The 15122-nt window shown below is 33.7% G+C and overlaps 2 protein-coding genes across 2 annotated transcripts; one reads left to right on the forward strand and one right to left on the reverse strand.

Moving 5' to 3' along the window:
• Positions 1-611: 611 nt before the first annotated feature.
• On the forward strand, positions 612-2256 carry LOC108566731 (protein farnesyltransferase/geranylgeranyltransferase type-1 subunit alpha). Its single transcript, XM_017926747.1, has 4 exons — positions 612-869; positions 933-1056; positions 1114-1545; positions 1600-2256. Exons 1-4 carry the CDS (start codon positions 725-727, stop codon positions 1943-1945), a joined length of 1047 nt encoding a protein of 348 aa, XP_017782236.1. The 5' UTR covers positions 612-724; the 3' UTR covers positions 1946-2256.
• Positions 2257-3530: 1274 nt separating this feature from the next.
• LOC108566732 (aquaporin AQPAe.a) lies at positions 3531-14529 on the reverse strand. Its single transcript, XM_017926748.1, has 6 exons — positions 14262-14529; positions 10773-10954; positions 5135-5278; positions 4071-4277; positions 3937-4017; positions 3531-3880 (listed from the first exon to the last, which is right to left on the reverse strand). Exons 1-6 carry the CDS (start codon positions 14275-14277, stop codon positions 3779-3781), a joined length of 732 nt encoding a protein of 243 aa, XP_017782237.1. The 5' UTR covers positions 14278-14529; the 3' UTR covers positions 3531-3778.
• Between the last annotated feature and the right edge of the window lie 593 nt (positions 14530-15122).

The following is a 15122-nucleotide window of genomic DNA, read 5'->3' on the forward strand; positions in this document are numbered from 1 at the left end:
CTTATTAAGAAAAAACAATTGCATTTATCTTATTAACTAATTAGCAGACTTCAATATGACTTATATTAGCATAATGTAGATGAATATTCAATTAATATGGACCTATTGATTATATAAATAATTGAGTTTTTAAGAAAATCGATTTAGTACAGCGCAGAAATGGCTGAACTACAACCTTTGACATAATCCTAAGAGATGGAGCCAGGTGTCTCAAAATAATGAACATTACCGTTTGCGCCTAACATACGGCAACCCAACCTACACTGATATTTGCCTGTACATAACTTATTTAACTTTAAAATACAGTGTCTATACTCTATCTATATGTGATAATTACAGTAGAATACGCATTCATATAATTTATATGAAATAAAAACAAAGTCAAGGGTCATATTTATGCAACCTTCGTTGTTTGTGCAATTTGAAACCAATTGTATTGTAACTTTAATAAATAAAAATAGCGAAATACATATGTATTGCTTCCTCCTTGAAGAAATAAGAAATAGATGTGTATTTAATTTTATATATACTTTTTTAAATAGACATCGCCCTAAGCTATCTTCAGGTGAGTGAGATGAGTGCATTGGAAAGTACCTTTGGGAAGACAAAGAGTGTTGCGGAGTGTTGTAGATAGGAGAAGTAAGAGATATTGATTTGACATTTGCCGCCGCTGAAATAGATGTGTGGGTATCCCTGTGGGTTGTGCAGAATTTAAAATACAAAAATGGGTGATAGCAGCGACGAAGAATTCCAGAACAGCGAATCATGGGTGTTCTACAGGAACAGGGATGATTGGAAAGATGTGGAGCCTGTTGAGCAGGAGGACGGCGGCGAATATCCAGTCGTTAGCATATCATACACACCTAAATGTAAGTACCTTAACACTTTCTGCACTGCATATTTCATTGAAAAACTTTTGTTTTCGTTTGTAGTCAAAGATGTCTATGACTATCTCAGAGGTGTCATGAAGATAGGGGAGAAGTCTCAAAGAGCTTTGGACCTCACTGCAGATGCCATTGCACTAAATGCAGCCAATTATACTGTGTGGCAGTACAGGTAATATATACTTGAATTTGTTGTTATCGATTTGAGATTAACTGTTCCCTCCTGCAGACGAGATATACTCAAGGAATTGAAGAGCGATCTTGCTAAGGAATTGAAGTACATTGAGAAGGTTATTCAGCGCCATTGCAAGAACTATCAGGTCTGGCATCACAGACGCGTTATTGTTGAGTGGTTGCAGGACTCCAGCAAAGAACTTAAATTCACACAAGGTATTTTAGTGTTTGATGCGAAAAACTATCATGCTTGGCAGCATCGACAGTGGGCCATCAAAACATTTGGGTTGTATGAAGGGGAATTGGAGTATGTTGATTCTTTACTTCGTGATGATATAAGAAACAACTCAGCTTGGAACCAAAGATATTTCGTTATCAACAACACTATCGGCTTCGTCGATGATGTTGTCTCTAAGGAAGTGGAGTACGTTTTAGAGAAGATCGAGACTGTGCCGCTCAATGAGAGCGCTTGGAACTATCTCAAGGGGTAAATTTGGAATTTTTCATATTTAAAAATTTCTAATTCTTGTTTTTTCTTCAGACTTTTGTTGCACGATAAGGGAGGATTGAGTAACAACGTGAAGGTGACGACGTTTTGCGAGGATCTCTATATGAGTGGAAACCGCTCTCCGTTTCTGCTCGCTCTGATTGTGGATATGTGTGATGAGCGCATTTCCAACAAAGCCGAGGATGATAAATACAATTTGAAGAGGGCTTCGGAATTGTGCCATGAACTTGCTACAACCGTGGATCCGATCCGCTGCAGATATTGGGAGTACATGTCTACTACGATTAGTAAAAAGGCGGGTTGTGAGAGCGGTGAAGATGCTGAAGGTGGCGACGGCCCAGAGGAGGCTGCTGCTGCTGGAGCTTCGCACGACGTATGAATTATGTTCGTTGTCTAATTACGTTCTCCAACCTAATAAATGTTTTTACTTTGACTATGCCAAAAAAAAAGATACTGAAATGAAAATCATAAGATATATATGTATGTCAATTCATTCCTAGCCAGTGTTGCATTTTCGATGATGATGATAATGATCATTATGATGTAAAGTAATCACGATCGATTTTAACAATGACTCTGCATGTCTTATTTATAATTATTTTAGTTTACTATAATTATTCAACTGCCAATGTCAAAAGCTTCTTGATGTCTTTGTGATTGAATATTATATATATATTATATGAATAAATAATGACCCATTTAATTACCTCTTAGGAAATATATGCAATGCTCTGTTTTAATAAGACATCATAACAATTAATATATCTGTCAATAATTAAAAAAAAATATATGAAAATACTTTTATTGAAACTAATATTACAAGAGAATGGTCAATCCCACGAATCTACCAATATGACTAATCGAAAGAGGAAAGCTTTTTCTTTAAATCACATCTTTTATAATGATACTATATAGCGTAATTAATGAACAATTCAATTAAAAGTGAAGACACTACACATTCTAATTTGAATTAGTTAGTATACTTCCATGTATGTTTGGTTGCCTGCACATCAGGCGTAAAAAGAGATATTTAAATTTTGATCAACAATTAGTATTAAAATTATTTAAATAGAACAAAATGTTCGAAAAATTTGCTCAGTCATATAATATGTATAATTCATAGAAATTATATCAATGCGTACTCTGCTGTAACAATGAAATATAGATAGTGTGAAGACACTGTATTTCAAACTTGAATATATAATGTGCAATAAAATTTCAGAGTAGGTTTGGTTGCCGTTTATTAGGCGCAAATTGCAATCTCCATTTTCTCGAGACACCTGGCGCCATCTCTTAGGATCACGTCAAAGGTTGTAGTTCAGCCATTTCTGCGCTGTTCGAAATCGATTTTCTTAAAAACTCAATTATTTATATAATAAATAGGTCCGTAATAATTGCATTTTTATTTATATTAAGCTAATATAATTGATATTGAAATCAGCTAATTAGTTAATAAGATAAACGCATTTATTTTTTTGTAATAAGCGCCATCTGATGGTAGCCAGTAACAATACTGAATTGAAATACAAGTTGCTTAATTTCTTTATTAATTTAACTAATTAAAGGAAATCAGCAATAAATCTAGGTATACTCATCTTAATAAGCGTAGTTTTAGCTTTAATTAAAGTATTCATAATTGTAAATAGCTTGCGTAGTTATCAAGTAATTAAATGAAACGTGAAGAGGTGATGGAAAATTTAAAAAATTAGCTGAATTTGATTATTAAACATATAATTCTTTAGTTATAATTGAGATTTAAATATAAAACATTAATTAAATTGTATAAGAATAAAAGCTTGAAATTAGTTTATAACTCATTTCACATGACCCATATACACTTATCAAGTAATTTACTCTTAGGTCTGTAATTGTTTTACTACTTAATTTGTGTGTTGATTAAACTTGTAGAGGATGGGAATTGTTGGAGGTAATATAACAAAATGAAATACGTTTTGAGTAAATAATAATTTAATATAAAATATATTTCTATGTCCTTAAAATCACTAAATTTATACACTTACGTAAACGTCGATTAATAAATCTAAATTAATTTTTGGGCGCAATTAGGGGAAAGGGGGAATAGAGGACAGGAGGGTTCGATTCTAAATGATGAGTTATGATTTTGGTGAGTTCGCGAAGAAATTTCTTTTCGTTGCTCCTCTCTTCTTTCGTTGATATGTATTAAGTACGAAACGATCGCATCGGGTATTCTTCAGAAATCGTAGGAATCGTCCTCGTCCTTTCGCACCTTGAATAAGAATTTGTAGACAAATCCAGCGAGAACACCACCAACGATTGGACCAGCCCAATACACCTATAAAAGGGAAATATTATAAATTTAGGATATATTTAATAAAAAACTTAACGTACCCAGTGATCAACCCAATTGTTCATGATGACGGCCGGACCGAAACTCCTAGCTGGATTCATACTGGCGCCTGTTAACTTAATCTGCAAAGAAATAATTGAATTATTTAATTTCTACTTTTTGTTGGTTTTCTTACAGCAGCCAAGTGGCAAGCGGTGATGCTGAGTCCGATGGCCAAAGGAGCGGATCCTTTTATGTCCTTGCGACGGGGATCGCAGCACGCCTGCACCACGAAGACCAGGACGAATGTGAGGAAAATCTCGATGATGAATCCCTGCACTTCGGTGATTCCTTGGAGTCCGGTTGCTCCGAGGGTTCCCTCCAACGTAGTCGGTATAACGGCCTGAAAGAAGGAAGCAGGATGATGACGATGATCGATTAAATTTAACCATTTCCGTTTTCGGGCCGCAGCATCTGGCGAGGAGAGATTCTAGCGGTGAAATCTCTCTTTTTGCAGACACAAGCTGATCTAGACATTGAACTTGGATGTGGTCAGTGGTGCGTGGAACACGCGCCACTGACCCCAACAACAAACCAGCAGCTAAAGCAGTCACGAGTCTCTCTCCTCGTTCCGCTGCAACGCGCAAACATTTCATTGTTTGTTTGTTGTTGTTTTCGTTTCGTTCATTTGTTTTCCAATTAGTTTCACACTGCCAAGACCGCATACCTCTTTGATCTTGAAAAGAGTACAAGAAATCGAAAGACGTACAGCAAGAAAAAAAAATAAGATCGTTCTAGTTTGCATCAAAGTAATCAAACACTTCTCCGATCGAATCCACTTTTTGATCTACACAGAAAACAAGATGACATAGTTCTACTTTGCATCAAAACGTTCCAATTCCTATCGCAATGCAAAGAGAGAATAAATGCAGACGAGCAACAACCAGAAAAAAACGTACAAAGAAGTTGGAATGATTGGAGAAAGGCTCGGTTTACTAACCGAGAGAGGAGTAAATTTCTAATAATTAGAATTGTTTACGCTTTTAAATTAAATAAAAAAAACAGCAGAATGTAACTGAATTACAAGCAAATCCTTTCTAATCTTCCAATTTTCGAAAGGCGAAATCGAAGTGATAAAAATGATCGAGCGTGGAAGGAATTCCTTTCTATGAATTTTCCAATTATTTAAAGGCGAAATCCAAGTGATTGATAATAAAGATGAAAGGATTTCCTTTCTAAAGATAAGGAGTATGTACTCACTCTGAGAACTGCCGATCCTGCAGCAGCTCCGATGCACTGGGACACGATGTAGAAGAGCCCTTTCAGCAGTTTGATATCGCCCGTTACGAAGAGGCCGCAGGTCACCGCCGGGTTTATATGGCATCCGCTCACGTGTCCTATCGCCTGGAACATACAGATACATGCATTAAGATAAACAGAAATACGGTATTTGCATGGCATTTCTGCAACAATTTCCATAACGTTAGAATCTAAAATCTTCAAATGCCATTTCAAAATCTTAGTAACAAGCATACATTATATTTCAATTACAAAAATTATAACAACTTTGACTCCTATAATGCAAATACAATAATACTATAAAACTACTTAATATGAGCACTGCTTCGTTAAATTTCTAAAGGATAATTCCAAAACCACAATTATACAGTACAATCAATCAATGTACAATGAATCATAACTTCTTTAGAGGTTTTTCCATCTTCTTCAGAATATTCACAAAAGAAAGTAGAATTAACTAACTTTTACGTATCATTTTTATTTTTTCGTACTTTTTTTCAAAGGTATTTCCAGTTTTCGAGCGACATTCTTGCAGCAATTGTCAACGCAAAATATCTACATAATATTCTAAAAAATTCGATATCTTCAAAGTAAACTTTAATTATTGAAATAATTGATCAGAAAATCATTCTAATAAATAATTAATAATGTAACATGTAATTGAATAATTAATGAGACGTTTAATTGAATCACAATGATTGATGTATGTAGTTTATAAAAGTGTCGTAATAATACTTGAATTTCCGCTGCGTCGTACTCTGCTCATGCAATTCAAATTTGTTTGAGAATGGGGTCGAAAGAAAGAAAATAAACAACGTCAGTAGAGTAAAAATTCTAAAATGGTCCAAAAAGAGAATTCACCTTCGAAGGTCGTTCGATATAATTGCGGAGAAGAGAAGTCCCGATTGCCATGAATAATGCATACACGTTAATCATTATTGTTATTATGTACGTATTATTATTATTAATTTATAAGAAAAATTGCGAAGAACAAAACCGTGAGATGATTTAAAGATGTAACGTATTTTTGTCGTGGAATGCACGACGATCCGTTATGTGGGTGGAAATTGAAAGGAAAGAGGCGAGCCCACACCGAGGATGTTGCTGCTGCACTCCCGCACACAAGAAAGAAACAAGCGTGAACATGGAAAGAGATTGAGCGATGGAAAGAGAAGCAGAGAGAAAGAGTCTAATTATCTTTGACAGAACAATAAAACTTTAAAGTTTATTAAAATTAATATATTGACAGCAGCATGACTACGTTCTGTGAAGAAAGAAAGATAAAATTGTGATAATATTTCAGGGAGGATCTGAAACTACTTAGAAAAAGGATTCAAGGATACAAGGACTTGTTACGTTAATCCATCGGGGAGGTTTGAAATTTTCGAAGGTTCGTTTACTCAGGAGGCCGCGCCTGTTTCGGTTTTGTTTTCTTCTCTGTTTCTCTCTCGTTTTTTTTTCCTTCTTCTTCTTCTAAGCTGTTTGTGTATGTGTGTGTACGCACAGGGCGCCCAGATTACGTAATTGTTGTTCTGGTGCAAGAACCAACGGCCAGCAATGGGCTTGGTCGATGGTTTTGATCGCGTGCGAACACCATTCCTCTCTTCCAAACCTAAAGACTTGCTGCTTTTCATCCTGAAAACCGTTTTGAGATTCCAGAGGATGTTACCAAACCGGTAAAGAGGTCTTCGATCCCGAGAAATACAAAAAAAAAATAATAACAAGATGAAATGGTAAACTGCAACGAAAAGGCGTTATGCAAATGCTGATGTCCTTGAAAAAAGGTCGTGCAAAATTCACAATTCAAAACTGAAGAACTTAAGCATAAAATGAATGCATTCAGTCAGTATAAAATAAATGTTACTGATTGAGACGAATTTATTCCTTCTTTAATTTGAACTTTAAGAATGAAGAAATGCGAGTAAATCATGAAATTATTATGTATAAAACATCATCACCTTTAAATGAACGATTTTGTTGCAATTAACTCGTTCGAATGCCGACAAAACGAATTAAAGAAAAGAAACAACAAATAAACACAGTTTTTTTTTCTTCTGTTCGTTCGCATGCTCTACATTTGTGCTAATGGTATTAACATCGATCCAAACGAAAGATACCAAAGTTTCGCGAATTCTCAATGATGATGATGACGTTTTTCTTCTTATATTATTGTTGTGCGTTGCGCAACTTCTCGCTGATCCCTATCTAACACCGAATCGAATTAACATTTCCAGCCGATTTATCTTTCGATAAGTCATTTTAATATCTCAATGTTTCAATCAAAAACGCGTAATTGATTTGTTCAATTTCATTTTACCGAGCGAATCCGACAAGAAATCCCATACAGAAGAAAACAAGACGAGGCGAGTAAAGAGATATTTCCATATAATGATTGCGACATCGCGGTCTTTGGTGAATAATCAACTGGACCAGACTCGCTGGCGTTTCTACATTTGTAGCCTTAAGTTTAGCTCTGATTTATTTAGTCGAAATCTTAGAAATATTTGGATTTGTCAACTTTCATATTATTACGAGATTAATAATTATAGTAAATTAAGAAAATAGAAATTTCATAAACTCAACGAAATCGACTTCCAATTTATACTACTTATTAAAACTAATCGATTAATGACAATAATCTCTCGATTAGAAAAAAATTAATAAAATTTAATCATAGTTAAACTATAAATTATCTTTAAGTTTAATCATCACCCATTTAATTACCAATTAACCTGTGTGGTCTTCGATAACCAAATCTATGTAATGGCTCAAGTTTAAAACGTGTCCGCAGGCTAGAAAATAAAGCCACAAATAAATAATAAACACAATCAGATATTTGGGTTTCTCGTAAAACCCACGCTTTTTAACGCTCATAATTAGATCAACATCGATTCGACGCTGAAGATATTAACATTTTTATTGTCTTCGAAACACAAGCAGAAAAAAAAAACTTAATGTAGAGAACGAACGTATTTTGTTGCACAGTTTCAATATACATCGAGTTGCGCAACGCGTTTCATTAATTAAGCCGATTTAAATATTTACTCAACGATTCGATAGTTTCATTACGCTGAATTAGAGTGAAAAAAAAGCATTTGCGAATGCTTTAATGCTTACTAGGATTATTATTATTATATAGTTTACTAGAGGAATTTGTGTGTGTGTGTATTTTACCTTTACGTAGATTCACGAAAAAAATTTGGAATGAACGAAAAAGAAGTTCAAGTTCAGGCAATTAATTTAAGCGATTCTGCTGTTAAATAACGATCGTATATATATTTATTTTTTTCTCGGATTAATTTCTTCATATCCGGCCTGAAACCTACAAAACGTTACGCAACTTTCGCCACTAGCAATTTTTTTTTTTCAAACTTTTTTTTTTTCGATCTATCTCTTTCTTGTCCTTTTCGTATATATATATATACATATTCTTTTTGGCCTTCAACTTTATACATACACACGCGCGCGGTGTACTTTATTATTTCGGTCAACGCGAAACTGTATTTCGCTCTTTTTTTGTGTGTGTGTGTTTGCTGTTCTTTCTGCTTGCATTCGCGATGTCCCTCCTCTAAGTTTGCAAGAAATTGGGGAGGAAAAATGCTCGCTCGATTCTCACGGTTCAAATATACATGAGTGTGTGTTTTGCGGATGATCGAACCCATGGCTGTTGAGGCGCATTACCATAATTGCAGAGTTTATGGTTGCGACCAACACCCATCTAATGACGGTCTTCGGATATTATTAGCTCGATGCTAATTAGCGTCTTGGCATTAGAGATGTTTCGGCCCGATGTTGCGCGCACATTAAGGCCCATAAATAAACAAAGAGCTTCGATCGTGATTCACGAGTTCTAATTATTGTATCTCTGTTGGGATGGAGAAGAGGAAAACGTTGCTTAGCGTTTCATCTGCAACGAGTTAAAACAGTAATACTTTTGGTAACGGAAAATTTCCTCCCCGAAGAAGTGACGAGAGATCGAATGGCGCGAATCGAATCATAAAAATTATTAATTAAAAAAGACAAGAGCAGAAAATGGGAACCAGTTTTTGGAACAATGTATGTAGACCATCGCGAAGGACGGCGGCGGCCCAGCGTTTTATTTTTTTCTCTCTTCTCGCTTCTCGAATCAACCGAAAAAAGCTTCTGGTATCATGAATTCAGTTTACGTTTTATAGATTACCACTTCATCAACATATCTTAAAATCATTCATTAATATTCCAATACCAAATCCTACTTCCAAGCAAAATTTTTAATTCTACAACTCCTTAACGAATCATCTCTAATTTACTTTACAAATGCGTTGAAGAAGTAAATTGTTGTTTATGATTATTTTTGGGATTGGCACAAATCAGTGGAGATTTTCATATGATTTTCGAGGCTTTTCTCGGACGAAATGTAATTAGTTCTGCATTTCTAAATGTCTTAAAATCCGTTATGGGCATGGGATTCAAGGTTGCTAGCCGGACTGTGCGGAGAGCAGTTTGCGCAAGCCGTGTGGCACAGTTTTGTGTGTGCGCTTTTTTTTTCTTCGACACTGCCTTCGCTTCTTTCCATCACATCCATCGAGGATGGATCAATCCCATTTTAGTCGATAATAAACACGATCACCAGAAGAATCAAAGAAAACAAACAAACAAAAACGAGACCCCAGACAATGTGTCTCCGACTTCTTCCTCGAAACAAACGCAGCAAGTTACACCTGTATCATACTTTTTTTTTCTTTCTCCTCCGCAGATCAAATGATTGACACGACACAGCCTTTGCATGATTGCAATACATTTCTACATCGGTCTAGATTCGCCAAAAAAAAATATTCGATCATTGTTGTTTCGGCGTGGGCCTGCATAAATCATAGATTGGCAATAAAGATTTCTCAGAATGCTCAAAGTTTTAACTTTTGGTTTTAATATGCACCGATTTGTGCATGGATTAATGCGAAACAAAGCGAGGATTCCCATATGCGAGCAGAACTATGTCAGGCGATTTTTGCATATGATTTATATAGCTTTGATTGATGTTAATGCCATTCAAATGAGTCGGTCCCAATAGCGAAAACCAGTTTCTCGGGGCCTCACCCAACATTGTTCAATTAGCAATTGATCCAAAACAAAACAAAAAAAAAATAATGTAAGTAAATGAAAGAATTGTCGAAACGGATCTTATCCCAGTCTGGAATCCTTCCACAATCCGGAGATTATTGTTTCTTTGCAAATTAGAATGTAATTGTAATTAAAAAAAATAAATAAATAAAATAAAACAAGCGGTGCGTTGAAGCATCATCATTTTATAAAACAAAACAAACGCGAAAAATCCATTATTCATGGGACGGATCGAATGCTCCATGCATTATGTATAAAATCTGGTGCTTCCTACTCACGAGGCCTAATTGTTTTTTTTTCAGTTTGCAGAGAATGAAAAAAATAATAATAAATAAACACAATTAAATTATTTTTTTCGAAGAGAAGAAAAACAATAATGTAAGATGTAGATGACACTAGGCGAATCTTGACCTTTCGCTCGAAAGTTCATCCTCATCATCAATTGCTGCTGTTACTATCGATGGTGATGTTCTTTATTAATTTCTGTGTATTCACTCACCAGCGCCAAACTTGCTACCACCAGGCCAAATGTCAATGCTATTTGGATGGTCGATCCATCGCTGGTGACCACCGATGCGCATCCTATCAAGACCAGGAAGAAGGTGCCCAGCATCTCAGCCGCGAGCATACGCCATATCTTCTTGTTGTCCGTGATCTCTGACAATCCCAGCATGCTTTCCGCTACCAAAAACAAACAAACATATCATATTATCTCCTAGGTAACAATAACATTCGAAAACAATAAAAGTTATTCATTGAATAGAAAAGTTATAGCAAAAAGCGAAAACAATTGCTGCATTGTTAGTTGACTGTGACTAAAATGCATGACTGATCCAATTGCTTTAAATATTTCAAGCTTCATTTTTAATTCATAAAAAAACATTGTTTGTTAAATAAACTATTGTAATTATTAAATTAAGGTTAGTATACTAATCAATATTACTGGACACAAATTACAAAAATTTACTATATAAAACTAAATGTGTAAACTTATACAAAAATGCATCTAAATCAGGTAATTCTTTTATTTTTAAATACAAACTGACAAATCGACTTCCTGCAATTTCAGAAATGCCATCGAGCATCATAATAAAATAAATTATACTAAAACATAAGGTTACCATGACATCAGAAACAAACTTATTTAATCAATCTTCCCGATACAAGCCTTCTCCAATTATATAAAAAAAAGCTACTACTACTAGTATTTAAGAATTCCCACTACAACTAAATCAGTATTCCGAGAACTGTCCATCATTTAATACGGACGAGTGGAATTCTCGTGAATATATTAACATCAATTTAACTAGAATTCATTTACGAAAATGTATCTTAGTTAATTTTCGTTAAGTCAATTATTTAAATTAAATAAAAACTTAATAAAGTAAACAAAACTATACACTACAGTTGGTACGATTTTCTCACTAAGTTACGACAACAATTTACGTTGGACTTCCGATTTCGTCACGTTTATCAGCTTATCATATTCACGCAGGAAGCATTAAATTAAAGTATTAATCATTCGAGGGAGTTACACCGAGTTTAATACACATATAAGTTACATAAGTGACGGTTCCTCCGTGACGCGTTCACTCTTTGTTTTTTATATAACTCTTCGCTTTTGTTTGATCCAAACACATTTGTTTTTTTTATATATATATATAGCAATTAATAATCGATTTTGTTGTTGTTGTCTCGGGAAATTCCCGAATTGATATGTAATTGGGATGATCTTGCGAGTGGAAAAACAAATTTGGAATTATAATCGTGTTAAGTTAAGTACAGAGTCTGAGTCGACTAATTATCATACTGGTACGAGGACAATTGCTAAAATGAAATAAAATCGGAACGGTATCTTCTTCGCAGGATAAAGATCTGCGTTGCGAAATTCCTTTCGAATTGGATGCGAATAGGTATAAAAAAAAAATCTATGTGTACGATGGAAAAAGCTCTGGTGGGAAAATTAAAACTTCCATATAAACGTGAACTAATTGATTTAATTCGAGTGTTTCCTTTCGGAATTTCTTGCTAATCATACTGAACCAATTAACTTGCACTTTACTTTTATCGTTTCCAATAGCAATAATATTAAAAGTTTTAAAATTTACTAAATAAATTAATGTTGGCAGTAGATCATGAATTATTTCCAATTCAGTAATACCAATTAAAATTCAATTTTAAGTTGGTAGTTAATAAATTAACCTATATTCATCTAAATTTTAAAGTCATTTGTTTCAACTTCAACTAAGAATAATTAAAGTTGGCAATACTATTGAATATTGAAATTTAAATTTGAAAACTCTGATTTAACCAATTAACGTGTAATTTGACAATCGTTCGTCCATTGTATTTTTCCACGAATCGCCCAGCTAATTGCTAAGCCGCCCTGATAATTGAAAGCTAATTAAAGTGAAAACGGAAAGGAAACTTTCCACGTCTCGTTTCGCGATTGGATTATTACTATTTCTGCATTATCATTTGCCGATCATATTTTTCCATTCGCGATTTATTGGGCCAATAAAAAGTGCCAAAATAATAAATTTAAAATAAACAGTTCACTTGAGGTTATTAAGATTGAGCTGTGTGTAGGCTGGATGATGGAACAAGTAGCCGTGTTCGTTTGTTTGCACAGCTTATTTGCTCCGATGTTTAAAACCTCGTTCTCTCACCGCGCGACAATAAAGATAATACCAGGTATTTCGTACGAGCAAACCAGATAAAAAGATCAAACATTGCGTAATTGGTGTATAATCCCCCCCAATGAGCGTAATTGTTGATCCAATTTTAATTGTTAAAATCAAACATCTTCTAAAATTAACTTAAGTAAATATTAACAATTGCACTGATTCATAATTGTGCAAATGTTAAACTAATTATAACAAAAGCATTAAACTTAATCTGTATTATATTACATTGAGAGTAAGAAAGTGCAGTGAAGATTCTTGAAATCAAAGAAATTGAACTTCGCGCAATTTGAATACTTGCATAAGTAAACTATTGACCCAAACCGTACGATCGGAATATACAAATGTGACGCAAGAAGTGGAATCGCGTTAACCGTTGCTTCTTCACTGAGCAAGTAAAAAAAAAACTGAACACGATTGTTGCTGCATAGAAATAACTTCCTCAACTCCGAACATCAATTAACTATTTGCAATTACAATAAAATCGATAGGTCATTTACAAAAAATAAAAGAATCCGCTTAAATTATCGTTTCAATAATGCATAATGCAACGTTAAAAATAACCATGCAATTACTTAAATAACAAATGCATTGCGTTTCTATTGAAAACAAAACAAAATCGCAGTTTAAAAAATAATAATAAGTTGAAAATCAAGTACGTCGTGAAATATATTATTATATTTATAGGAGGCTATGCAATTAGTCTATTACGTATAATATTTACTAATTATTATTTACAATATACTCGTGATGTGTTTCCTTATTATTATTATTTTAAATTTTTAAATTATTCAACAATTGTAAAGTCAAGTTTTCTTTTGCTTGATAAGCAAATTGTCTGATGAATGTGTACGTTTCGAGCTTAATGTAATCGTATTCTTTCATTATCTACTGCGTATGCTGATATTCACGTAATAATATACATTTTATGCGGTAATAAAGAATTAAAATTGAACAATAAAATTTCATATTTTGTTTTCAAGTCCAAAGCAATAATTATTACCTGATCAGTTCGATTTGCTGCAGTTTAAATATTGCACTTTCTCTGATCTAAATTTCTAATGTAATTAAGTAAATTTACAAAAAAAAAATATATATGTAATTTTAGATTAGTTATTAGTATTTTTACTAAATTATTAACAAATAAGAAAAGTACGCTTTTTAAGTATAATTTAATTTGTTCTAAATTCTTGGGTCGCATTAAAGTAATTGTAAATGGGAATAAACGCGCTTGTTCACTCCAAATATAAATAAACAATTATTATATGACATTAAGAATTTAATTTTAAAAAACAAAAATGTACCTTTTATATCTTTCATTGCGTTAATTGTGTCTCCTGTTTTCTTCGGGTGGGCAACACTTGCTGATTTCTATTTTCACTAGACCACTGGACTAAATGCACCAACTTATTATTATTTCTATTTTTCGTTTGATAATGTAAAAATTAATACTGTGTTTCGATCGGTTCTCAGATCAATTTTTTTTTCTTTCTTTCTCTCTTTCTTTCTTGAGGAGAAGTCGGTCAGGACTGGTAGTCGGTGAATGAATGAATGAGGACCGCATCGCAAAACACCAATGGTTTTATATGCGTGTGTCCGTCTGTACACACAGCCGTGTTTATGTGTGTGTGTACAAGTAAGTTTAAGTAAATCGTGGAACGAGTCCGACGATGATGATGATGATGAGGAGGTTCGTTGCGAATAATTTATGTTATCTTTTTGCATAAAACGGACTTTCTTTCTCTTGTGGAAAAGCGGAAAATTTCAACAATTTCTTTTATCGCACGAATGTTGTTTACTGCTAGAATCATGTCTGTATACACAGTTTAGTACTTAAAATTTCAGCTATAATTTATTTGTTTAATAATCGAACAGATCACATTAAAATGTAATTACTTTAAATTCGACAGGGAATTACGCAATTCTTAGTAGTCCTACTATTATACATTTATATTCATTTTAATCCGCAGATTATCTTCTTTAATTTACTCATTTTATTTTACGTATGCTATTAATAATTATTAAGATATACACTAAAATCTAAATTTAATGATTTCAAATTCGACATAGAATTGCTCAAATAATAGAAGTTATACAATGAAGCATTTATAACCATTGAAATCCTGTGATTTTCATCTTTAATCCACTTGTTTCATTTTATATGA

This window comes from Nicrophorus vespilloides, unplaced genomic scaffold (genome assembly GCF_001412225.1).
Source record: "Nicrophorus vespilloides isolate i.1.1-1 unplaced genomic scaffold, Nicve_v1.0, whole genome shotgun sequence".
Lineage (NCBI taxonomy): Eukaryota > Metazoa > Arthropoda > Insecta > Coleoptera > Silphidae > Nicrophorus > Nicrophorus vespilloides.